At 36.4% G+C, this 26,835-nt stretch overlaps 3 protein-coding genes and 1 non-coding gene across 6 annotated transcripts; all 4 read right to left on the bottom strand.

Annotated features, from left to right (window-relative positions):
* Window positions 1–1,316: 1,316 nt before the first annotated feature.
* LOC115697938 (uncharacterized) lies at window positions 1,317–4,267 on the bottom strand. Of its 2 annotated transcripts, none has more exons than XM_030625112.2 (6): window positions 3,917–4,267; window positions 3,410–3,562; window positions 2,853–2,946; window positions 2,659–2,741; window positions 2,008–2,161; window positions 1,317–1,854 (listed from the first exon to the last, which is right to left on the bottom strand). In XM_030625112.2, the coding sequence occupies exons 1-6, from the start codon at window positions 4,079–4,081 to the stop codon at window positions 1,619–1,621; spliced, it is 885 nt and encodes a 294-aa protein (XP_030480972.1). In that variant the 5' UTR covers window positions 4,082–4,267; the 3' UTR covers window positions 1,317–1,618. The 2 variants fall into 2 exon arrangements, with proteins under 2 accessions (XP_030480972.1, XP_030480973.1); XM_030625113.2 differs by having other exon boundaries at window positions 2,725–2,741.
* Window positions 4,268–18,714: 14,447 nt separating this feature from the next.
* On the bottom strand, window positions 18,715–22,373 carry LOC115696580 (calmodulin-lysine N-methyltransferase-like). The gene is made up of 5 exons (XM_061118806.1): window positions 21,888–22,373; window positions 21,178–21,257; window positions 20,696–20,756; window positions 20,497–20,612; window positions 18,715–20,312 (listed from the first exon to the last, which is right to left on the bottom strand). Exons 1-5 carry the CDS (start codon window positions 22,106–22,108, stop codon window positions 20,176–20,178), a joined length of 615 nt encoding a protein of 204 aa, XP_060974789.1. The 5' UTR covers window positions 22,109–22,373; the 3' UTR covers window positions 18,715–20,175.
* Window positions 22,374–23,747: 1,374 nt separating this feature from the next.
* On the bottom strand, window positions 23,748–23,829 carry TRNAS-CGA (transfer RNA serine (anticodon CGA)). Its single transcript has one exon. It is a non-coding gene; the product is annotated as a tRNA-Ser (tRNA).
* Window positions 23,830–24,116: 287 nt separating this feature from the next.
* Window positions 24,117–26,503, bottom strand: LOC115696935 (uncharacterized protein At3g17950). 2 transcript variants are annotated; one of them, XM_061118805.1, is made up of 3 exons: window positions 25,913–26,503; window positions 25,648–25,812; window positions 24,117–24,916 (listed from the first exon to the last, which is right to left on the bottom strand). In XM_061118805.1, the coding sequence occupies exons 1-3, from the start codon at window positions 25,922–25,924 to the stop codon at window positions 24,410–24,412; spliced, it is 684 nt and encodes a 227-aa protein (XP_060974788.1). In that variant the 5' UTR covers window positions 25,925–26,503; the 3' UTR covers window positions 24,117–24,409. The 2 variants fall into 2 exon arrangements, with proteins under 2 accessions (XP_060974788.1, XP_030479689.1); XM_030623829.2 differs by having other exon boundaries at window positions 25,648–25,797; window positions 25,913–26,496.
* Between the last annotated feature and the right edge of the window lie 332 nt (window positions 26,504–26,835).

Below are 26,835 nucleotides of genomic sequence, written 5' to 3'. Positions count from 1 at the left end.
AAAATTGAAAAAGTGAAAATAGTTTTATAGAATATATTTTTTGAAGATATTTTCACTTTTCTAATTACAAAACAGAAAAATGATTAAAAAAGTGTTACCAAATGCACCGTAAATAACTAAAAGATTGAGAAATTGCTATTTTGTACATCCAATAAAATTTTAGTTAAATTAATTAAATGTCAATAAATTGAGTAATTTAAAGAGTAATTTGCGGTATAAATATCTAAGTTTAACTCTCAGTTGTTGATAAATATTTAAATTTAATTTTTTATGGTAATAATACCTAAGTCCTTATTTACGTGTTATTTTTTTATTAGTATATTTAAATTAATTTTTAAATAAAAAAAAAACAAAAATTCAATGACTTAAACCATTCAGGATTCACCACGTGATCATTAACTTGACACTTAACGTTTAAGTACTTACGAAAGTTTCGAAAATATAATTAAATTTAAGTATTTATACCGCAAATTACTCTAATATAAATTAGAGCTAGATAGAATATAAAATCAATGTATATATGGAATGTACAAAATAAAGAAAGGAGAATGGGAGAAATAACTTCATTAAATAAATAAAAAAAAAAAAAACAAATTCACCAGTACAAAAAGAACAGAAACAATATAAGGAGGCTAACAAGAGTCCACCAAAATGCTGACAAGAGAATCTTCAAAAATGGAAAATGAGTAGAATAATCATATTTCTGAACTCCTTCGCAATGGCAAACCATGGACATTGACCCAAAAAAGAATAAACTTAATGTCAGCAGGATTTAGCTGAACCGAATGAGGGGGCTCAGTGAAGACAACATGTCTTTGTAAGAAGTACCAAGGTTGCCCTTCCAAAATCCTAAGTTCTTCTGCTACAGAGCCATACGTTAGCATTAGAAGGGCCACCCGCATAACTATCTATAGCAAGACCATTTCTTATTTTGCACAGGCTGATCTAGTATTAGAGAGAGTTAGATAAATTGTGATATATAAGATGAATGAGCTACTCTTCTCATTGCTAATTGGTTTTGAGATGAAACTCCATTCATTTTATCTCAAATTCTAACATCTAGTAGATGATGAAGAAGAAAACTGCAATTGAGGAACACTTTCCTAGTCAGCCGCAATTTCAAGGAAGGATCTTGTGCTATAAACATTTCGTCTTCAACAGCCAAAAGAGAACCAGTAAAATCAACATAGTCACAAAGACAAGATTGTATTTGTAGTAGAGAAACAAGAACGATAAGTAGTTTTTGAACAAGAGAAGAGAAGGAAAGGTGACAAAAATTAACATTAAACAAATATTATTACAGCAAACACGTGGAATATTAAAAAAAAATATCACAAAAAGATATCATTTATCTACTAATATAATTTTCAAAACAAGCAATCAAAGATTATTAATTATTTGTTAAAAAGAAATAAATATTGCTATGTTGTCTCCAGTAATTTACAAATAAGAAATGGAACTTCAATCAATTTATTTTTGGTATTCTGAACTTTCAAGAGGTGGTGCCCGCTGTGATCACCAATTTATTTGCTCCCTTTTAGTTTTCTTTTGATAAAGACAAAAAACGAAGTGGAGCTTCTTTCAAACAGGACACTACACAAGCTTGTCTGTACTCTCATTACCAAGGAATTTCTTGACCATCCCAAGCAAAAAACTTCCCGTTGTCGCCGCTCTTTACATTTTTAATTATATGCAGGAGTTTCTGTGCTGAGAATTCTTTAGTGAATAGCTTGTCTTTGGCAACATTCCTCTGAAATGGCCTAGAGAGATCTGTGTCGACTGTGCCCGGATGTAGTAAAATGCATGCAATAGGATCCTTCTTTCGGGCTAGCTCAACAGATATGGTTTTTGTCACTGCAAGAATCAATGGAATTATGAAGCTGAAACACAACTTCTAAATCTAAGGCTAATTTTTGTTGGTTTCTTTTGATATCAAGACCCTTATCGATTTATTGCAAGATCTTATAGTTAATTCACAAGGCATAGAAAAGTTGTGGGTAAACTTGCACTGATTTAATGCGGTCTTCGAAGCACGATACGAGTGCCAACCCCCAAGGTGATTATCCCCAATGGATCCCACCCTTGCACTTAAATTGGCAATAACTGCAACATCTCTTTCTGTCCCAGAGCCACCTCCAATCTTTAGAAGCGGCCACATATGCTGTTTCCACAAATGACAAACAATATTCATTTCTCAACAAAAATGCAATCATGCTACTACAAGCAATCAAATAAGAAAAAAGTAGACTATATAACCTTATTCCTATTTGAAACAAAAGCACAAGAACTAGTGTCAAAACTTTTGTTTCTTAGAGACAGATAATAAAGGGAATTGTTTCTTGGAGGATTATAACAAACTGCTGTCAAATATGAAAAGATATGCCACTTTTTTTTATGCTTGTCTTGACTCTAAAATTGCAGTTTCTATAAATATGAATATGTGGTGTTGCATGTAGATTACTTGCCATATTTTGTTCAAGAAACATGTTAAACCACCAAATACAATGGAAACATTCACATTTATTTAGTTTTAGCACTCAAAAAGAAACCCTATATAAGTCGGGTCAATGGGAAATAAAATATACATGCATAGGATGAAACAGTACTAGTTTATGAGGAAAATCAAATATTCAAGGATAAAATTAGAGTACAGAATACCTTAATCACTAAAATAGGACCGATAGCATTAACCTCATAAGCAAACATCAAAGACGACTTTTGTACCTTGCTCAGTGTTGTTTCTGTATTGGAATTTAAAGACAAGAAAAATGGCATTCTTAGAAACTAGAAATGCGAAAAAGTTTTGCCAATCATAATTTAAGCTCCTAGTTGTAATGTTGTCAAATTTGTACCTGGTTGTAGAACATCGGGTATTGACAAAATCCCAGATGCGTTTATCAGAAGATTTAAGCAGCCATATTTTTCACTAATAGATTTTGCGGATTCCTGAATGTTTGAAGAGTAGTGCAACATAAGAAGATAATCCTTCTTGTTAATCTTTCAGAAGCATGAAACCAAAACAGAGAATTAATCATGTCTACACCAGGGAGGATTGAGGACATGAGAACCACTAATATATGATATCCGTTCATATAAACATCACTAGAAACAAGCAAGGACTTCTTTGAAACAACTCCTAGATAAGCCAATACAAGAGTAAAAGATTACAACTCAAGTATTGATACCAGTGCAACCAAAGGCGTGTCACTTTCAGTAATAAGTAAGATAATGCAGAATTATAGGAAGAGTGAAATAGCCTCAATAATGCTTTTTTAGGCAATTCCAACAAGAAGAGGCAAAACAAAACTAAAGAACTTGGAAACATTGATATCTCAAGAGCCACTAAGTTTTGAAATTTTGAAGTTATAAGCAAGATCATATACACTTAAAGGAAAATGAGTGAAATAACCTCAATGGTGCTTTCATCAGTCACATCCAGCGGCAAAATACTAAGGCGTTCTGCAAACTTGTTTTGTAGATCATAAAGCCCTTTTGCCCCACTAGGATTACGACAAGTGGCAACAACATGGCCTTTATCATCCTTCTCAAGCAGCTGTTTAACCTAAACATGAGATGGGACATAAAGCATAAACAATCTGTTGAACAACCTAAAACGACAATTAAGGTAGAACATTCAAAATTGAGCACAAGTATAAAGGTCATCATCAAATATAAACCAAAAGCCAGATAAATTACTGCAAAATATGTAACTAGAGACAAAGCCCAGAGGCTATAATGTCAATGAGTTGCACAAAACATAAATACAAATCAGTTTAACCAAAACCCATTTGAGAAAGGATTATTCTGCACGAATGTTGGTTATTAGTGAAACGATATAAAATTCTTGAGATATGAATAAAAATCAAAGAGAAATGTTAAATCATTATACAAAATAAAAGAAAGAAAGTGATTATACAAATTCAAGGCCGATTCCTCTGGAAGCACCCTGTACCATAGAAACCCCACCTTCCCGCTTAGCAAGAGAAGAAGAAAATGAAGCTGTACGGGTAACTGATCGCATCACCCGCGTCAGAGGATGATGGGTCGCCATGAATCTTTCCTGGTGCACCAAAAACTTCATCACATCCTATTCGAGCAATAATATATGCAGAAAGAGAAAAAAGAAGTGTGCACAAATTTTAATTTGAAGTGCGATTAAATATTTCCTAGTAAATGTGTAATTTTTTTTGCGATTACAGCTATTTGAAATAGTGTCAAAATAATTTTTTTTTTTAAGATTTACTAAAAAAAAAATATTGAAGGTTTCCATTTGATAGTTGTCAAAATTTAATGTAAATTTTTTAATTTACAAAGACATATTAGCATTTTAAATAATAATAAGACAAAATTTAATAAAAAGACTAAATTTCTTTAATTAAGAATTCTTAACAAACTATATATTTTAGAGACAAATTAGTATTGTCGAAAGTTCAAAGACCAAAATTACTAATTATTTTTATTACAAACTTAGTTATTAGGCAGGCCAATTTGGTATTATGGGACCTACATATTATTTATTTCTCCATTAGCAATGAATGAAACTTCATCAGCAATTTAATTAAGCACCCAATAATGTATAACAAATTATGTATAAGGAATTTAAAATTTCATATACAATTTTTATATTAATTATTTTGTTTAATTGGTGGGAAAGAAGTTAGAAGTTAGAGGATCATTTATTTATTTATTTTGATATTAATATTTTATTATCTATTTTTTTTTTTTGCCTATCTAGTTTTCTTTTAGAAATTATTACATAGAAAATATACATTGATATTTTATTTATAAAAATACTTTCATAAGGTGTGGACAACATTTATACCTTTTATGTAATTTTAATTACCAAAATACCACTTACACTATAACTTACACAATCAGACGATGGTTGCAGGGTAGTTGCTGCGTGGTTGCGCGGTAGTTGCATCAGACAATGGTTGCAGGGTAGTTGGCTGAAGGTTGAATCAGACGAAGATTTCAATCAGACGAAAGTTTCTAAGTGGTTGTTGGATGGTTAGTCGAAGGTTGTATCAGACAAAGGTTTCAATCAGACGAAATAACTGTTAGCAAAATGTTTATGCAACTATAATGTAACTGTTGTGAAACATTAAAAATTAGAACAATGTTTCTATGTACGTAACTCTATCTACATGTCTCTTTATGATTTAATATGAACAAATTCACCATTAGAAATTTAAAAAACAACAAAAATACACCAAGATAAATATTTTACAATAGTATTGATGAATTTTTTTTTGGATTATACTTGAGTTGGATTATTTGGGAACTCCAGATTAATTTTTTGAGATCTGCCTTTCATGAATCTGATAACTGAAGTCAGGACATCAGTTTTATGAAATTAAACTGAATTTTCGGTTGAATTTTAGTTTCGTAGTAGTTTTTCTACACTTTTTTTTTATGAATTCAAAACAGCCCATGTTTTGATTGATTCTGATCGTCTTCTCAGGTGAAGTCGTCAGAATTAATGGTGGTTCTCTTTCTGGTTGAATTTTCGTTTCGGTTACGTTGGATTGCTACATGGTTGTACGATAGTTGCGCGATAGTTGCTCAGGAAGTATGGATCCTGGGTTGAAGGTGTGTGTTGGTATTTGTGTATTTTCTTTTATTTGGATTGTATATTTGTTTATTTGGCCAGATGAAAGTATTTTTGTAATATTGTTACTTTTTTTTTTATTAAAACTGAAAAAAAATCCTTTAAAAAAAGAAGATCAAATTGTATTTAATCAATATAACTATTATTATATCTAACAAAAAATATATATAAGGTGAAAAAATTAACATATACAATTAATAAAATAAAAAATGGTAATAAAATAATTAATATTAAAAATTTAATATAATTTGAACAATTGTATGAAATATAATATCATAGGATAATACTTAGGGAGAGTCACAAAAAACGTGTTTACATACAGACATTTTTTTTATTATGTGTCACTCTCATATTTAATACCAATATTTAATTAATTCCTTTCATATTATTTTTATTTCGTTTTTTTTAATAATTTCGTGATATCAATAAGGAAAGTTATTAATTCTGTTGTCGAGTGAATTTCGCAACACCAAATTATATTATTTTGTTAATATCAAAGAGAATTTTATGTGTAAAGACAAGTGCGAGTATTCAACCTAAAATGGCGAGTACTCGACTGGGAATGGGAAAACAATCAACGAAAGCTGGAAAATAACAATAAACAGAGAATTATAATGGTTCAGTCAGATTATGATCTGCTTAGTCCACTGTAGCAAGGGATTCGTAGGTGCCATTTCATGGTGGATCACCTCTTTATATACAAAGCAGGTGTCCAATCGGTTACACAAGGATCACATTCATTGTTAATCCATTATTTACATATTCAATTGCAATAATTAAACCCAAGCAACGTTAACATTAATAAATGAACGACAGTTATCAAGTCCATCAACGTATGCGTCTTCCACATCTGCGAGTTGACTGTTCATGTTCCGTTGTTGAGCTCGCAGGGTCACCAGTACGTTTGGAACGTCTGTACCCTTAGGTAATTGCCTCTTGTAGACATCGCATGTCGAGCTGGTAGAACCTAGACATGCGAATCTATATCGTCTTGTCAGGGCTATTGGGTCGTTGGGACCAAATCGCATCATAGAGAGTTGGTCTCTATGCTTTCGTATAAGTATAGAGGGGATACTCGCATATGTCCTGGCACATGCGAGTTGGTCTACCTTGCATAATGCGAATTACGGTTATGCGATCCGACTTAGGTCATACTCGCTGGCTTTATCCTGGCGAGGTTAAAACTTCGAGTAGTCTCTCACAGATATTTCAGCTTTCATTGGAAATCTGAATACACCTGTCCCTTAAATAGGAGTATGGTCTCGAGTTTCTAGGTGAGAGAAATCTCACTATAACACATGCCCCTAGTTTCGCGATGTGACAGGTGCGGTCACAGAGGGAAACTATTGCTCGAGAGACAGGTGAAGGGTTGTCACGAGGAGGTGACCTTTTGGTTGTCCCATCGAGGGTTTCGAAAAATGACGGCTGTAATTATTACCTTTTATTGCATTTATGGTGCCACGTCACTAAAACTCCTCGATTTTCGTGTAGGCGTGGCCATCGTTGGCTGTTGGATTGGGTGACCTTATGTATTCTGGTTGCCGCGTGTTGTGATCCCATTAAGTGAGGGATATGGGTATTTAAACCCTTTGATACGAATCAAATTCCCCATTTTTCCCTCTTGTTTCTTAACTTCCTTCTTCCCTCCCTTACAGAGACTCCAAAACCGTTTTCACCTTTTGCCCAGATTTCTACCGATCTTCTAAAGCATCCTCAATCTCAGAAGTAATCGAGAGCAACCGCAGGAACAACTTGCCAAAACTAAAGGTTAGTTTCGAGTTCCATTGCATTTTTTGTTTTCTGTGTTCGAGAAAGAGTGTTTCTTCTGGGTTTTGGTATTTTGGGGCTTCTTAGGAATGTATGTTTGTAAGGGATATGTATGAGGTTACGTTTTTTGGGTAAAAAAACTGGGTAATCCTATGAAAAATGACCTGTAAATTGGAATAACCGGATACTGTATAAGAAATATTCAAACAGGCGCTGTTTCATACTTTGAATACTCGCGGGTATTCGGATGAACATTTCGAATACTCGCACACTGACAGAACTTATTTACTTCTGATTATTGGCTAGATCTTTTAGGATTTTATATGCTGTGAGTTGAATTGCGAGGGTATTAATCGCTATTCCAAATGGTGGGTGTGTCACAGTATTCTAATGGTCATATATGCGATTATATGCCCCTTGAGATACTGTGATACACCCAGTCATTTGCGACATGCGTTAATATTCAAATGAGCATACTCCTTGGCTGATAGGTAGTCTCAGAACGGTGGGAGTAACTCAGTAATTTCAGGGTCATGCTTGAGAGCGCATGCCCCTTGAGTAACTGAGTTTCTCCCAGCCGTTTCTGGAGATATATCACTTGGCCCAGGATGCGCGACTTACTCGCATCTTAACTCGCATACAAATGGGGTGGTCAGCATTCGTAAGGATGCTGACCATTCTAGCAACTGCGATTTTATAGTTTTAATGCGGGTGAGATCACTTATTTTTGTTTTTCACACATTCATCACACTGAAAAGATCTTCTATCTTTCAGATGAGCGACTTGTCGGATAGCCAACTGCTCGGCTCGGGAGGCCATGCATTCGATGGCGACGATGACCAGGAGGAAGACAGCTTTCTCCCAACCTCGATTTCAGAAGAAGAGGCCGCACCAATAGAGCTAGGTCCGATGTCTTCTGCAGACATCGAAAGAATGGTGCAGGAACTCGCCGATCCTGGGACCATCGACATTCGAGACAGCGAGTCTACGGTGTCGGCCCGCGACTACCTTATTCACTTGAGGCATGCTCCTGACGTCGAGGTCGAGGAGATGGACGATGACTGGACGGCCCCGACTCGCGAATCAGGCGAGGATGAAGAAGAGGCGGAAGGGAGTGGGACAGACTCGGTCGACGACACCCAGCTGAACGAGCCCTTCGCGTGCGAAGATTTGATTTCGAGGGTCACCAAATCAGACTTCACTACCTTTACGAGATTAAATCTGCTACGACTTGCGTTTTAGCGACCTAATCCAACCCAGAGGGCGCATCTCCCTTTTACCAACCCTGCGATTATTCCCACAGAGGATGTGGTAGTCTCAATACCCATTCTCCGATGTGGGGTATCAGTCCCCTTCCATCCTTTCATCGCAGCCATTCTTAAACGGTACGATGTATCACCTTTCCAACTAACTCCAAACATTTATCGCACTGCCCTAGCCTTTTACTCGATGTATATGGAGTACGTTCATAGGGCTCCCTCAGTAGAAGAGTTCAGCTATTTCTACGATATAAAAAGCGTAGGCCTTCATAACGGTTTCTACTGCTTTAGTAAATGGGCGACTTCTGAAATTAATGGAGTAGAAGGAATGGTGTCGAACATGGGGAACTGGAAATCAAAGTGGTTCTACGTCTTTAAAGTCCCTGGGATTAGAACTGACTTTAATCGCAGACCTAGTATGTCGCGCGTTTTTTAACTTAGGCATTTTTTGAATTACTTTGAGATCTTATGCTAACTCGCTCTTTCTTATTCTCGCAGATAGACCAGCTCGACCGGCACTTGACGTGACTCGCAGAGAAACAGCTGAAATCCTCGGGAGCCTCCCGGTACAAGATCACGACTGGCAATTACTGTGTACGACTGCCAAGCTGCGAGAACATCAGCTGATTCTAGAGAACGCAAGTCTTCAAAGAGAGCCAGTATACAAAGAACCGTCTGAGAGACAACAAGAGCGGATAGACAAACACCTCTCTAAACAAACTTCTCGACCAGTCTCAGGTAATTTATCTCATGTTATAAACTGATGCCTTGAATTTTATTTATACTTATCTTTTATTATCTTCGCAGAGATGACTTTTCTGAAGTCCGCGCCCGCCCTTAAAATCAAGTCGAAGAGTGGAACAGCGACGACATCACCCGTTGTCGCTCAGAAGAGGAAGAGCGATGTGGTGGCTACTCTTGCCGCAGATTCTTCTAAGAAGCTGGCTAAGACCACGCAGGACAATGGGAAGAAAGTTCTGATCGAGCCAACCGTTCGAACCCGCGACTTCCTGGCTATGCAGGAGAAGTTCGTAGGCGAGGAGTTCATATCCAAGGCGGAGAAGATCCCTTCTGAGGAGCTTGTTCCGCGTTCTGTGGAGTTGGCTTCGCAGTCGATGACCTTGTTCCTGAAAGCTGTTGCCGCTGGTTTGAAGGAAGCTGACTCGCTGAAGAGGCACAATGCCTAGCTTCAGGAGAACATGAAGAGGCTGAAGCAAGAGGCGGCTAGAAAGGATAAAGAGCTTGAAGAAATTTGCAAGGCTAAGGAGCAGGCTGAGCTCGATGCCAAGAACTCTCGGGCGAAGATCGAGGAGATGACTCGCGACTTGGAGGTCGAGAAAGAGAATGGGAAGAAACAATATGATCAGGTAGTTTCTAATTATATTTACACCACTCTTTCCAAAGTCCCAGACTTCGACTTCTCGATCCTCAGAGCAGAAGCCGCTGAGATGGCCGAGGCTTTTCGCGCTATGTTGCCCACTCAAACTCAAGGTGGTGGAGGGAACCTTCCTGAAAAGGTCGAGGGTGCGGATGCTGAGGAAGCCGAGAACGAGGCCATCAGCAAAGTCGCGGATGAGACTGCTCCTGTTGCTCCAGATGCTTGACTTTTCTATGTTAAAACTGTTATGCTTTTTAATTTTACTTGTTTAGTTTTTATGCGGTACAGGGGTACTCGCGCTTTGTACTTAGACAAATTTGCTTTTTACTTTGGACAAATTTATATCCTCGCGGGGATAATTATCCTTTAACATTTTCGCAGTACACGAGTACTCGCGTGTTTTAATATATATATATATATATATGCGACTTTAATTACAGCTTGGTGTAATAAGTAGAAATATTTACAAGTCTTTGACAAAATTTGAAATTTGAAAATTCAACAATCATGAATCAATTTCCTTTATATAATCAATAATACATTCTAGCATATATACCCCCCTATACTTAGGATTTTTTTTATGAAAAATATCTAAGTATAAGTACAAGAGTAAACATAGTTTAATAATGCGAGTACTATTGATAATATAATTTTAAATTCTCGCCATTCCAAGCTCGTGGAATCGCAGTTCCATCGAGTGTTGCGAGTCGGTATGTGGCATCACCAATTTTTTCTGTGATGAGATATGGTCCTTCCCAATTATCCCCAAAGACCCCATGTGATGGGTTTTTGGTATTTGGCATTACCCTTCTAAGGACCAAGTCTCCTGCTCGCAGGACTTTTACTTTCACCTTGGAGTTAAAGTATCTTGCAGTTCGCTGCTGGTAAGCCGCATTTTTTAAGTGCGCTTGATCACGCTTTTCCTCCAGAAGATCAAGGCAGAATAGCTGTTTCTCGTTGTTCTGCGAGATGTTGAAAACATCTCTGCGTAGGGAACCTGCCCCAATCTCAACTGGCAACATGGCCTCGCACCCGTAAGAAAGTGAGAAGGGTGTTTCGCCAGTTGTAGATCGAGGGATTGTATTATAAGACCATAGGACTTGCGGTAACTCGTCTGGCCAAGCCCCTTTGCGATCTTCTAGTTTCCCTTTCATGGTGTGCTTGATTATTTTATTAACAGCTTCAGTCTGTCCATTGCTCTGCGAGTAAGCAACCGCGGAGAATGCCTTTTTGATTCCCAAATTGTCGCATAGTTGTCGCATCTCTTTGCAATCAAACTATCTTCCATTGTCTGAGATGAGTTTGTATGGAATGCCAAAGCGACAAATGATGGAGGTATAGACAAACTCGCGCAATTTTATTGTTGTGATGGTTGCGAGTGCTTTGGCTTCGGCCCACTTCGTGAAGTAATCTACTGCGACTACCGCATATTTGACTCCACCTTTCCCTTTAGGTAACTCGCCGATTAAGTCAATCCTCCATATTGCAAAGGGCCATGGACTTGTGATAGAATGGAGGTTACTTGGAGGTTGGTGGGTATACGTGGCTATTCGCTGGCACCTGTCACACTTCTTCGCAAACGCGAGAGCATCTTGTCGCAAGGTTGGCCAGTAATATCCTTGCCGCATGATTTTCAATGCAAGGGAGTTACCTCCGGTATGATTGCCACAAATCCCCTCGTGTACCTCACGAAGTATATAACCACAATCCTCTCCGCTAATGCATTTGAGAAGAGGTTGACTAAAACTTCTGCGATACAACCTTTGGTCATATATTACATAACGGGCGGCTCGCTGTCGCAACTTTCTTGCTTCTGTTTTGTCATCAGGCAAGAGCCCTTTTTCTAGATATGCGAGGATAGGAGTCATCCAGGTGATCTCCTGAACAGTATCTATTTCCATGATCACTTCTTGATTTATAGTTGGGTGAGCCAATACGTCTACCGGAATCACATCGAGCAATTCGGCTTCTCTAGTTGAGGCCAAACGGGCCAGTGCGTCTGTGTGTGAATTTTGAGCACGCGGTACTCGAGACACGACCACTTTTTTGAACTTCTGCATTATTTCGCAGACAATGGCTAAATATTTAACCAATCTCCCGCCTCTTGCCAGATATTCTCCATTCACCTGGCATACCACAATTTGGGAGTCGCTGAAAGCCTGAAGATACTCGACTTTCATCTCGAGAGCGAGTTTCAATCCTGCGATTAATGCTTCATACTCGGCTTCATTGTTAGATGCAGAAAATTCAAAACGTAAAGCAGCGTGTACCTTGAAATTATTAGGACTGATTAACAAGATCCCACTACCGGAACCTTCGCTATTTGAGGCTCCATCGACGTACATACGTACATTGTCCACGTCTCTCTATTTGCCATAGCAATGTCGCTTCTGTCTTCAATGAGTGCTACCTCGGTGCTGGGAAATTCAAGTATAAAATCTGCCAAGGCTTGCCCCTTGATCACAGTTCTTGGTTTATACTTGATGTCAAACTGACTCAACTCCATTGCCCATTTCAACAATCTCCCCGATGCTTCTGGTTTCGCCAGAACTTGTCTTAAGGGGTAGTTCGTCAAAACTTCAATACTGTGAGCCTGGAAATAAGGTCGGAATTTTCTTGATGATATTATCAAGGCAAATGCCACTAGGGTTGGTGGTTCCGTACTATTGACGTATCCTGTCGGTACAGGCTGGAGTATGACCAGCAGCCGGAGTATGACCGGTTTGACCGATCAGGCAGATATTGTAACACGTCGGTACAGGCTGGAGTATGACCAGCAGCCGGAGTATGACCGGTTCGACCGATCAGGCTGTTACTTGTCAATAGTACCGTCCCTATGAACGTTCAGAACTCAGTACCGTGTTGGACACGGCAGTAGTGGGACTCAGTATCGTGTTGGACACGGCAGTTAGGGTTATGATCAGGGGTATGGGCGTCTGATCATGACCGGGATTTATGTATGAGTATTATTATGCTTTTCTTACTGAGTCTGTCGACTCACAGTTCTACGTTTATGTGTAGGTAAAGGCAAGGCTAGAGCTGATGGACCGTGAGCGAGCTTATGAAGATTGTACATGTCGGGGCGGTTAGGCCTGGAGCGTACGATCCTCGGGACAGCAAGGCTGATTTTTGTAACTAGTCGCTAGGCGACATTTATTTTGTATGAACAGTAAACTTTTGTAAATGTTTTTGTAATCGGGATCCCGAGTCTTTTGTAATTATATTTTACAAGTTTAATTAAAAAGCAAAAATTTTAATTAATCACGTTTTCCATAAACCTCGTTGATTAGCAACGAGCTGCACAGCATGTTTAAAAATCACGTAATACGCCTATGTTAGTTAGGGTGTTTCAGCATTATACGCTGAGTACTGGTCGATAACTGTGAAATCTGCCATTGACTTGGCTGTCACTGGGGTAGTTCCCAAAGTGATTGGGAGTTTGATCATTCCTTTTATTGTTATGACGTCTCCCGAAAAACCATAAATGCTCGACGTCATAGGTCGTAGATCCCATTGTCGACGAGTATGCGATGGACATTATCCCCGCCAATATTAGCGACTATGACTAGTGCATCGGAATGCGGGTGATGGACCCATCTCGCATCACTCTCCATAAAGGTGATGTCGTCGCATTCCTTCTTAAACAGGTTCTCGGGCCGCTCACTAAGATTATTCACATTGGTAAGCGGCTTCTCCTTGGCTTCTCTGGCATATCGCTCTTGTGACTTGCGAGAGTCCCCTGCGATGTGAGGTCCTCCAATAATAGTTAGGATGTTGCGAGGTGTTCTAGACCCACTCGCGTTTTGGTTTTCTCCTTTGTCGTCCGCTTGGGGACGACTTTCCTCGCTCTTTTTATACTTGTCGAATTTCCCTCTCCGGATTAGCTCCTCGATTTCATCCTGCAAGACCCAACATTCTAAAGTAGTGTGACCAATGTCCTTGTGGTACTTACAGAATTTTTTAGGGTCTCTCCTGTCGCGATTTCCCCTGATGGGGGGCGGCTTCTTGAAGACTCCGTTTCTTTCTTCGATTGAGTAGATATGGTCTCGGGGGACTGCGAGTTCAGTATAGTTGACGAAGCGAGGTCCACCTTTCCTTTTCGGCGAGGATTCCTTCTTTGGAGGAGACTTGGCCAACTTCAGACTTTGCTGTCTCCGCGGGCTGCGTCTTCTTGGGCTTCGGCCCCTGGAGTTCTTCCCTCGGGGACTGGGAGATCGTGAACGCGGTATAGGTGACCGGCGCTTGTCCTTTCCCTTTTCTAACTCCGCTAGAGAATTCTCGATTCTCTTGTGAGGTTCGGCCATGGCGAAGAATTCAACTAAGGATTCGGGCCTTCGAGCTTGTAACTCCTTCCAAAAGTCGATCCTCGGCAAGATACCTGTTATCAGCATGCAAACAAGCGAAGACTCGGGAGCCTTCTCGACCTTTGTTACTTCTGCATTAAAGAGTTTAAAATAGTCTTGTAAAGACTCACCAGGTTCTTGTTTGATGTTGGCCAAAGTCGTATAAGGTGGCCTATATGTCATTGTGGCCTGGAAATGTGTGAGGAATAAGTCGACGAAAGTTTCCCACGTCGATATCGAAGCCTCAGGTAATTGGGTAAACCAATCATGGGCATTCTCCTCGAGTGTTGCCGCAAGAATGCGGCACTTTTCGAGCTGTGGTACCTGATCCACTTCCATTATAGTATTAAATTTTTCAAGATAATCTATCGGGTTAGAAGTACCTTTATATTTGAGGGATTCGGATAGACGAAACCCCTTTGGAAGTTGAGCCTGTCGCACTTCTGTAGTGAAGGGAGAGGTACCATGCAACTTGTATATAGGCTTTCGTTGCTGCTCGAGCATTTTCAAAGCCTACAGAAGCATGCTTTGGTCAATCCCTCAAGCCGCAGGAGCCGGGGCTACTACGACTGCGGGACTCGCAACTACTGCGGCGAGATTTGCTGGGACATTGATCCCAGTGGTCGCGATCGGCGCGGTAGGCGGGTTATTATAAGTATTGGCACCCTGATCGTCCGCATGGGGATCACAGAGTGTCTCAGTATTACGTGGGACGCGAGAGCGTGCCCTGAAAACTGCATTGAGGTGATCACGCAGATCACCTCGATGTACCTGATAATGTCCTCCCTGTTGTGTCTGTACAGAGCCGGACCTTGTGTACCTGCTTGGAGTGCGACCATGCGATGACGAAGAGGCTGATTCTGCCTCGTTGTCTCTTGATGGTCGACTGCGAGGATTACGCCGTTCAGGGTCTTCATCAACTTGTGTGCTTTGGTTTGGATACCTTGCGGATTGATCCCTCGATGTTGGATGGTTCAGGTCCAAACCTTCAGGGTTGGTTCTCCGTTCCCTGCGTACACGGTTAGTATGGCGTCTAGAAGTCGTTACCTGAGGGTTATTGGTGTGAATAGCAGGAACTCGAGGAGGGCGTCGGGCTCGGTTTTGTCCATCTACTTCGGCCTGTAGCGCGCGCAGTTGATCCTGAATCGCAGCATATTGATCAGTGGTGAGCTGGATCATTCCCTCGGATACCACTGCCGGAGTGACAGGGGAAAAATGCATGGTTGCTGGTGGCGTGGATGTGTCCCCGACTTGAGGGTCAGTCGTTTCTGGGAATAGGTTGAGAGGTCTGATATTGCTTCTCCCTACTCCACCGTTAATGACGTCTACAGGTGGCGCTCCAGCTCTAGATAATGGTACGTTCATCATCCCAATGTTGATGGACCCGTCGTTAACTCCTCCGTTGGTGTGATTTCCAGCCATGATGATATTTTTCTTTGAAATGAATGAAATCTTAGTCGATTTCCCACAGACGGCGCCAAATGTTGTCGAGTGAATTTTGCAACACCAAATTATATTATTTTGTTAATATTAAAGAGAATTTTATGTGTAAAGACAAGTGCGAGTATTCAACCTAAAATGGCGAGTACTCGACTGGGAATGGGAAAACAATCAACGAAAGCTGGAAAATAACAATAAACGGAGAATTATAGTGGTTCAGTCAGATTATGATCTGCTTAGTCCACTGTAGCAAGGGATTCGTAGGTGCCATTTCATGGTGGATCACCTCTTTATATACAAAGCAGGTGTCCAATCGGTTACACAAGGATCACATTCATTGTTAATCCATTATTTACATATTGAATTGCAATAATTAAATGCAAGCAACGTTAACATTAATAAATGAACGACAGTTATCAAGTCCATCAACGTATGCGTCTTCCACATCTGCGAGTTGACTGTTCATGTCCCGTTGTTGAGCTCGCAGGGTCACCAGTACGTTTGGAACGTCTGTACCCTTAGGTAATTGCCTCTTGTAGACATCGCATGTCGAGCTGGTAGAACCTAGACATGCGAATCTATATCGGCTTGTCAGGGCTATTGGGTCGTTGGGACCAAATCGCATCATAGAGAGTTGGTCTCTATGCTTTCGCATAAGTATAGAGGGGATACTCGCATATGTCCTGGCACATGCGAGTTGGTCTACCCTGAATAATGCGAATTACGGTTATGCGATCCGACTTAGGTCATACTCGCTGGCTTTATCCTGGGTGAGGTTAAAACTTCGAGTAGTCTCTCACAGACATTTCAGCTTTCATTGGAAATCTGAATACACGTGTCCCTTAAATAGGAGTCTGGTCTCGAGTTTCTAGGTGAGAGAAATCTCACTATAACAAATTCAATATATGACACACCTTAATAACTTTAAAAAAGAATTTTTTGATTAATGGGATTCATATATATAACTGTGTATATATTGAATTCTTTATTCAAATAATTATTTTAGACTTTTACGTGATTATTTATTGTTCATATATCTAGAACCCTATTTGATTAAAGTTAAGATTATAAGATTAATTAATTTGTGATTTCTTCTTATACACATAATGATAATCTCACCTAATAACTAATAATATTTTTTTCTTTAATTTTTAATTGTATCACTTTCAAATAACATAGAAAAAAACTAGCATAAGCTTTTGCTGGTATATATATATACTAGCAAAAAGCTACGTGCGAGGCACATATACTAAATTTTATGCTAGTTTTTTTCTATGTTATTTGAAAGTGATACAATTAAAAAATTAAAGAAAAATATTATTAGTTATTAGGTGAGATTATTATTATGTGTATCTAAATATTATAGTTTATAATGTTGTTAATTAAAAGTGAATACCGAATGCAATATATTAGTGTTTAAGAAAGCTTGATGATTTAAATATGTTCTTAAGTTAGTCCAAAAATAAATTAAAAATTGATGTTCCAATACTTAAAGAAACATTACTTAAATGTGTGTAAGATAAAAAGAAAATTAAAAATGAATCTCTAAATTATTGATAATTGAAGATAGCATTTGTCTAAAAATTGTAGATAAGAAAACTAATGATAGTTATTGGTGGATTTCAATCTTCATTTGCTTCGATAGAGACAATAGTGTAATTTTTGTATTTTGCACTTTTCATTCTAACTGGGTCCGCATATATCTGGATTGTCTATTTTTTCGTTGGTAAATTGAATATGGTAGTGTCGACAAAAAAGTAAAAACCATGTTTAACAAAAAGTGATAGTATTCTATAACAAAATACTATTAAATTATTTTAAAATACTATATTTTATTAAAATAAAACTCTATACGATTAAAATTTCATATTTATCTTTATTAAAAAAGAAATCAAATTGATATAAAAAAAAATGAAAAGTTTCTATTATTACCTCTACTGCCTTTCTAGATGTGAATAATGATCTCTTCTTTCTTCCATATTTTTCTTTATTTTTTGTATATTGTGTTTGCAGCATATATGTAAATTATTACATAATTTTAAAAAACTTTGCTCCTGGAAACTAATGCATATGCCGAGCACTTACAATCATTTGTTAGCTATAAATTTTGTTGGGTTTTTTTCGCCATTGATGCTTGGTTTTGTGAACTTTGATAAAAGTCACACTTCTTTTTTATTATTATTATTACTTATATATTTTGTTATTAAGTTGTAAAGAAGAAAAAAAAGAAGTGCAGATTGGAATATTATGTGTGATCCCATGGGAATGTCCAAATTATAATAGGAAAATGAATACAATAATAATTAAAGAAAACCCAATCGTAGATGTAAAAACCCAATCATATATTTTTTTTTTTGAATTTAATGAGATTTATTTTATTATATATAAATAAAAAGTGATCTATCAATTTCTCATAAACCATTTTATTTTTAATAATAAATCATTTTATTTTTAATATAAATAAAAAGTCACTCATAAATTTCTCATAAACCAAGAATTCTCTTACACTTTATATAGAATATATATATATATAGAACACTTCTTAATGGTATTACCCATGAATAGATACTAAACAAATTTAACTATAAATATTAATTTTAAAAATATCAAATTATCGAATTTTGATCAAATAACGAATAATGAAATCACAAATTTGAATTTTTATGATTACTTTAACTACTTAATTAAGAAAAATATAAAAAAAAATATCTCTTTTTACACTATATCAAAAATATGTTCATACAAAAATATTTAACTCAAACTCAACTTTTTCTTTTTTAATTTTTCTTGCTAAAAACTTTTTTTTAATTTTTTTTTTACTGATGGAACAATCTCAAAATAAGAGATTTTTTTTAATTAGATAGAAAAATTAAGTATAAAAACTCAAAATTTTCTAATTTTATCCTGGTAATCCCCCTTAAGAGAGCATATATATATATATACTAGATGAAAGTTACGTGGCAAGCCACGTAAATATTAGTTTTATATAAGTTCTAGTAGATTTTGTTTAAGAATTTAGTAACTAATTGTAAATTATTTTATAAACGATATGTTTTATGAAAGTAAATTTGAATATACACATTGTAATTCAAATGTTATAATAGGGATTTCAACCCATCCCGTTATACATCTCTCACACACTCACACACCTAACCACTTTGAGCTATCTCTAAGTAGCTACACACTTAATTATTGTACTCTCAAAATGACAAAATATTCATATATAAAGAGATATATAATATGAGAGTGAGAGTGAAAAAGTAATATGTATACGGATGTTATAGTCAATTTATGTATACGGATGTGCGTGCCCTGATATCTCAAAGGGAAAAAAATCAATTAACATATATATATATATATATATTATAGTCAATTTACAAATAAAAATTTCTATAGACGATAAATAAGAGGAAACAACGAACATACCATTTGGTTTCTTCATTTTTCTTAATTTTACAAAAGTGAATGTATATATATAATAGAAAATAAAGAATCGAAAAATTCTAGTAAACCATATTCATTCTCAATTTTAGAAAAAGACATCCACTATAGATAGAAAAGAAAATAATAAAGAATGAAAAATTCTCATTGCTGTCACACATACCCTCAAGTGTATATATGATTTATCATATAGGGAGCCGTTGTTGTCAGGCAAGATAGCTAACACAAGCTCTAACTCTTTTCCTTTTGATTTGTTTATTGATGCATGGTAAACATGCTTCAATGCCTTCTCTACATGCTCAGGTCGAGCATTGTAAAATGGAATAACAGGTTCTGTGTTAAATTCCTGCAAGCCCACACCAAAATTGAGAAGAAAAGAATTTCAAATACCGAACTATTATATGGAAATATGCAGACAAAATACACAAAACTTTACCACACCATAGTTGAATACGACTATGGTGGATACATACACAATTACCATACCTAATCATAGATATTTATTGTCACAGTCAGATATTTAGAGCTTTTAGTTTTACAACATGATCAAAGCCAAAGAGCCATTATCCTTCGAAAAAACCTGTCTTCGCAATCACTAATTTTATGATGATTATTTTTTATTAGCAAAGATGCATAGCAAAAAACATAATCACCCTTAATAAATTAGCAAAACAAGCTTTTTTCAGCCAATGACATAAGACATTTATTGCTTAATTATACAAGAAAGTGACATTGAGTTGGGCCCCATGTTAAGTTAACTCTCAGCACTAATTATACAAAAATCACAAGTATTTTTATAGAGAAGAAACAAAAAATTGGATTAGTAATTTATGCCACAATTATAATATTTTCTTCCATTTATTTAGGATTGAAAAACAGTAAGAGGAGTCTACGCAATATGGTGCAGCAGTGAAAGGAAATTCAAAGCAGAGGAACTTACCAGTCACTTGCAATGATGAGGTCGAAAGAGTAAGAAATATTTGAAATTTTATCCTGATTCCAGTGCAACGTCATGGACTTTACTTTTGTGGCACCAAATGCTTTAGAATTGGCATCAATATTATGCTCAATATCTGAACATTTAGGAATCTCCTTAAAGAAATCGAAAAAAAAAAAAATTATCGATATCAACAACATTCAGAACAATAAATGCGAACAATCTTAAAAGTGTAATTAGGACTCATGAGAAATCAAACATAGAATTCCCATTTCAAATTTGAAGTAACTGATAGTTTGATCAAGAGGAAAAAAGGATACAATTAACAACTTGAGGATTTCCATCTGAGATTATGACTTCTGTAGCGTCGGTAACTGCTGCAATAACTAAACCAGCTAAACCATAGCCTGATTCAACTTCAATAACCCTTTTGGACCTGAGTAATGTAAGAAAACAAAAGTGAATCTATTCCCACAAACAGCACAATCAGAAACAACAGTCAATACATACATAAAATACCTGAACAAGTCAGCGTGAGACAAGCAAAAGTAAGCAAGAACATCTTCTGATGGCCACTGACCTGTAGAACATTTCAAGGTATAAATTCATACAAACAGAGGACCTTATAAGATTACGATCAGTTGAACTAATTCAGCCTAAGTAATTTCGTAACAACAACAACAGTAGTTAAGTAAAGCACTAAGAGTCTAAATTCATGTAATTACATTATTAAGGAAGACAATTATCTCTAATGCATGTTCCAACCACATTTGATCATAAACTATTAACATACAATGCCTGAACATCACAATATACACTTTACTGAGCTTGACAAGGAAACACAACAATCATGAAATTTAACAATAGAACTTAAGGATCGAGGTTTCAATTGTTTATTAACTTGTAAACATAATAAACATGAGTGCTACTGTAAAATTTAAGTTCAGTTGGGTTCAAACCAAGTTTGTATAGCTTCAAAGTGTACTATATGGGGGACTTACATACAAGGCCAGTATTATCGATGTCATGCTTATTACAAAACTCAAGATCACTGATGTCAGCAACGTTGTTCACTCTTTGGCTGCACAAAAGGATCCATATCTAATCACAATCAAGCTGTAAAAAACCTCACATTGCCTTGCAATCAAGCAAATTACTTCCCAAGTAACTCTTTTCAAATTTATTGTATAATGTAAATGAAAAAGAGTCAATCTTTGAATTTTGCACCTGAACTTTTTAATAAGATCGTGGCCCCCGAATTATTAGATTTTGTTAGACTTCTGTTAATAATTAGCAATTTTACCTTCAAAATATGACCACTATCATATGTTTCCATTGCCAAATCGTGCCCCCGAACTTCTATTAAACAAAAATGGTACGATTTGACGGTGATATAAAATCGGTAAAAGTTGAGGGGACATAACTTTTTAGGGCCAAAGTTCAAGGGTAAAATACCCCTATTTATTCTATCTTCAATTCAACTATGGTAAATTACAAACCGAAAAAGAAAAAAAGATCATATATAAAAATGTAAAGCGTCCTGATCTATTCTCACATAACAAAATTCAATTTTGTATAACTACAAAAGCATTAGAAAAAAGTTAAGCTTAAAATCAGACAAAGTGTTCGATAAAATGTGTGATAGACAAGTAAGTAAGTAAGTAGAAACACAACATAAATACAAAAGCTTTCACTTCAGAAACTCACTCACGTCAAGAAAAGCTTATTATTAGGAGCTCCATATCCATGAATGGGTAAAGTGTAGCATAAAGTAGCATCCTTTGAATTGTAATTTCCATTGCGACGATTCAAGATAATAGCCTCCTCCTCGGAATCTTCGTTCTCCAAATGATATGGTATCATGTTAAATCCCTGCATGGCTTTTCTAGAAATTCTCTTTATAGTGTTCTGTGATTGCCCTTCTGCTTCCATAGCTCACAAGAATCAAAATCAATCATTTATATATATATTTTACCATTCAAAAATAATAACAATATATTTTACCTTCGTGAAGAACATTGCTAGTAGTGAAATGTCAAAAATAAACAAATAGTGGTATTTTACCGCATTGCTTGACGACGATGCTTGGATCGGAGGGAGTCTGAATGAGGTGAGAAGACGGAGTGAGAGAACGAAGGGGCAGATCGTATAACACCAGCTGGTCATTGTCTTCAATCGTATAATACCATCGGATTCTAATTTTTTTTTTTCTTAATATTAATTTATATTTTAAGGTTTAACGTAACATTAGGGTTCGGTCTATTTTTTAAATATAAAAAATGTAAATTTTGATGGTATAAGCGAATATTTAATATGAGTTGAAATGTTAATAGGATTTATTTTATTATTATTTTATTATATTTAAATAATATTTTATTATTTTATTAAATAAAAATTAAAAGTTACCCATGAATTTCTCATAACCCAAGTTATTTAGAGAGATATGTAAGTTAATCGTAAATATTATTTAATTTTTTGATTTAATTATTGGGTTTATTTTTTTGAAATTTGAATTTAGGCGTGTAAAAAAATTCAAAAATGGTTGTTAGAGAGATATGTGGGTAAGATATTTTTTTAATTTAAAAAAAAGATTATTTAATTTTTTGGGTTTAATTATTGGGTTTATTTATTTGTTAACGTTTAAAGCTGTTAAGTTAATCGTGTAAGGCTAAATAAAAAAAAGAATCGTTAAACCGTTACATAGTCACTTTTAATATAATGATTAGATAGATAGATAAATGATCCAACACACCTTTACACTCTTCACGAAAAAGGAAACATGATCAAAGCATGCCTATAATTTACCAGTTCGATTTCCTAGCTACATATATCACAGCAGAATTTTATTCTTAATAAGATGAATAGCTCAATCGCAGAGGAAGAACAAATTACAAAAAAAAAAGAAAAAGAAAAAATCAACTAAAATTAAATCTTAGGTATGTTTTAATGCATCGACATATTCCATAATTAAACGATGCGTATTTGATTTGAAGTGTGAAACAAAACGATCAAAAGAAGGTTGTATCGAAATAATAATAGAAACAAGACGATTCAGAAATGTACAAAGAACCACAACCGAACCTAAATGAACATCTGCCTTGGCCGATTGTAAGCGCGAAGAAATATTTGGTGATAAATCAAGTAAGTCCACGACAACGATAGAGAAGAGCCCAAAAATAAAAGTGAAAAGGAAAATGGTGAAAACAACAGACACGGCAAAAAGAAGGATGGCCACTATGAAGGAGCCATGGATGAATGCAAGAAGGAAGAGATCTAAGTTTGGTATCATATTTGCTGCTTCTGCTAATTGCTGAAAGGAAGAAAGAAAGTGTTTGTGAGTTTGGAGAATAGTTATAAGGTAGAAAGGAAATGGGCAACTTCATTTGTGTCTAGGGAATGAGAAGGAAACTTGGAGAGAGGGAAGCAAGGATTCTGTATTCGGAAGACATTGATATTGGAATGACTTGGAGTTGAAGAGTCAAAGTTTACTTTAATAGATTTAACAAATAAATAAAAAAAAAAATGCATAATGAAGTTTCTATTTGATTTCAAATAACAAAAGAAGGAAAAACGTCGACAGCAGGATTCGAACCTGCGCAGGCAAAGCCCAACAGATTTCGAGTCTGTCTCCTTAACCACTCGGACATATCGACAAGTTGTAGACGTTTGGCATAGATTTCTAAATATTATGTATAAACAGATGGGTTTGTTTGTCATCAAACTAAAAAGGAACCCGAAAATGGCTTTGGAAAATAATAAGAGCCATGCTTTTGCTTGTTTGTACTTATTTCTTTAATTACATTGAACTGTGTAGGCTTTACTTGATGAACCTTTATTTTAAGTTTTGTTCTTCCATCTTCATGTAAACAAGGAAAGATTAAGTTAGCATACTGTGATTTTTTTTTTTTCAAAAAAAAAAAAATGTAACTTGAATTGTGTATCCCCAAACCTTATGCTAGTTTATTTATTGTAAAAAGTGAGCCTAAAACAAAAATTAGCGTACAGAAAGATGCACGAAAGTAGTGTTAAAGAATCTTTCGAAAGACACCCTTAAATTAGAGAACAGGTACAATATAATATACTAGGCTATACCTCAAAAGACTGACTATTAACAGTAAACATTTTGCCTCAAAACCAACTCATAGAGTCAAAATAAGAGAGACAGCCTCCTTAAACTATGTTCCAACACATAACTGACACCACATTCAAAAGCTGTTCTATTTTGAAAACTCATCAATTTATGACTTGTCCACACAAACATGGGATTACTAAGGAAACTCCAAAGCCATTATTATTACCACCTTCTAATAACTCAGTTTGCGGTCTAACTCTACTGATAGAGCCAGAAGGAGTGGATGGACATGGGGCAACTAAGCCGTCAACAAACAGCGAATTCACGTTCGAAATAGTGGGAACTGGGGAGTAATCATTAGGTCCATAATAGAGTGGACTTTGACTCCTCCTCTTGTGAATGTTACTACCACTAGTTCTACTTCTAGTCCTCTCTGTCTCTAGAAAGTGGCCAAGAGAAGGAGTGCTGTTGGAGTCAGTCACAGCATCAGTGGTTAGCTTTGAGCAAAGTGATGAGAAGAGCCAAGGCTTGGATTTGAGGATCTTTCCACCACTAAAATTTTCTGGTGTTCTTCCTCTAGTGGATCTTCGGGACAGTTGAAAAATACTAGAGACGCCAATTAGATTCCCCAGTGTTTTGCTCTTGTCATGGAAGAAAGATCCAGTGGACTGAAAACAAAATATTATACAAAAAATGATTTAATTAAGAAAAGAGAGCTGCAAAACATTTTAGGACACAAATTACTGCTACAAACAATAACAGTTGAGATAGACCCAAAGGTGAGCTCCCTGCCGATACCCTCTTCTCACAACAATGTGATTCAAATGTGAGGTGCTCTTATGATCAGTTATGGCATTTGATTTTTAGTAATTGAGCGTGGATTGGCGTCTCAGATCACAATGTTCAGAAGGCCACTGGCCACATTGATTATTTAAATTTGAATAGCATCTCATAACTTTGTGACTTCTTAAAACATCTTTCAAAAATAAAAGACTACAACTGCATACAAGTCTTGTCTATTTTTTTTTAAAGTGATACATTCATGTCTTTTCGCATTATGTTTTTCATGTGATGCAAACTATTCATTTAATGCCAAAGACACAATGGATTGGTTATTCGTTAATGTTATCGACCAATTAAAGAATGAGAGCACCAGGGGCTTTGAAAGGGTATGAGAACCTCCATATACATAATACAATACACATGTATATGATAAAGAACAATACAACCAGTGCCATGAAAAATATGATGTGTGAAAGAAAATGGTAGTTTCAAAGTGGATTTTAGGCTGTAGAAATGGTACCCTTTTATTCATGTAAATCTTCACAAACAAACGAAAATAGAAATATAGTTTCCTTCTTCAGTGAAGTAAATGGTGTTGGCTTAGAGAAACGCTAACCTCTGTATCAAGATCTGAGGAAGATATGGTGGAGGAGGTGGGAGAAGCAGTTAGAGAAGTGTTGAATGATGCTGATCCAGAAATATCGAGGGTACTTATCAACCCAAGCCTGGCATTAAGTGGTCTGAGTCCGAGTGGCCACCCTTCTTCCTGCACACAACAAAACTTCAGTGGAAAATCATTGATTGGTTTTCCATAATAGCACAAATCATTTACACCGTTTTAGTGTTTGATTAATGAGAAAAATAGAGATGGATATTACTACCTGTTGAGCCATGAGTCTTACTATTCTCTACTGAAATACCAGATTGATGTACCAGGAGAATTCAGGGTGAAGAGAAGTTACTTCAGAGAGAAAGAAGTGTCGTTTCTACCAATATGCTTAAAAAGACAGAGAACGAATCCCACCAGACAATAAAGAAGGATAAGGATATAAGACCAAAGAAAAAGGAGAATGACAAAGCTTTATAAGGAAGCCATATACAGGTTTTTGGGGTTTAGTAAAACACTTTATTAAAAAAGGAAAGAGAACTGATTGTTATGAGAAATGGCTTTGTCATTGGCAGCAGCATGGCATGATGGCCAAATGGTATAAGCCTCGTGAGGATCAAAGAGTCAGCTTGAACCAACAGCATATAGAAGAAGAGGCTATGGAATTATGGAATTGAGGAAGAGAGAAGAAGAAGCTGAGAGTGACGTCTTAGGGTCTGTTTTCGACGATTGAGCAGACAGAATAGATACTGGGGTGTGGTATCAACACAACAGCAGCAAGAACTATTCTGTACGGGCGTCAGATTAAAGGCCACTCTGCACAAAACAGAGGGCCCCAGATACAAGCTCATGCACCCACCGTAATGTGGATTGACAACAATGCCCCGCCTACCCTTATTATTATACTTATATAATTTTTCTATTCAAGTCATGTTACCCGACTCCCAATTCACTCACACACTATGCCACTATTTATAACTGTAGAATTAAAATGTGAATTTATTGTGTAACTGTAAACTAGGAGTAATTTTACAGTTTTGTATTTAGGTGCGTACACATCCATAGTAAATTTCAAAATTGGGAGAGTTATTTTTTTACGGTAGGTTAGCTATAAGAAATCTTATACCCATCCAACTTGAGCTCTACTATATTATTATTATGTCCCTTTCAATGTGGGCTAACATAACAGAATTGTAA

This window comes from Cannabis sativa, chromosome 7, assembly GCF_029168945.1.
Source record: "Cannabis sativa cultivar Pink pepper isolate KNU-18-1 chromosome 7, ASM2916894v1, whole genome shotgun sequence".
Classification (NCBI taxonomy): Eukaryota; Viridiplantae; Streptophyta; class Magnoliopsida; order Rosales; family Cannabaceae; genus Cannabis; species Cannabis sativa.
Note: the sequence above shows the minus strand (reverse complement) of the source record. Positions and strands in the feature narration are given on the sequence as shown.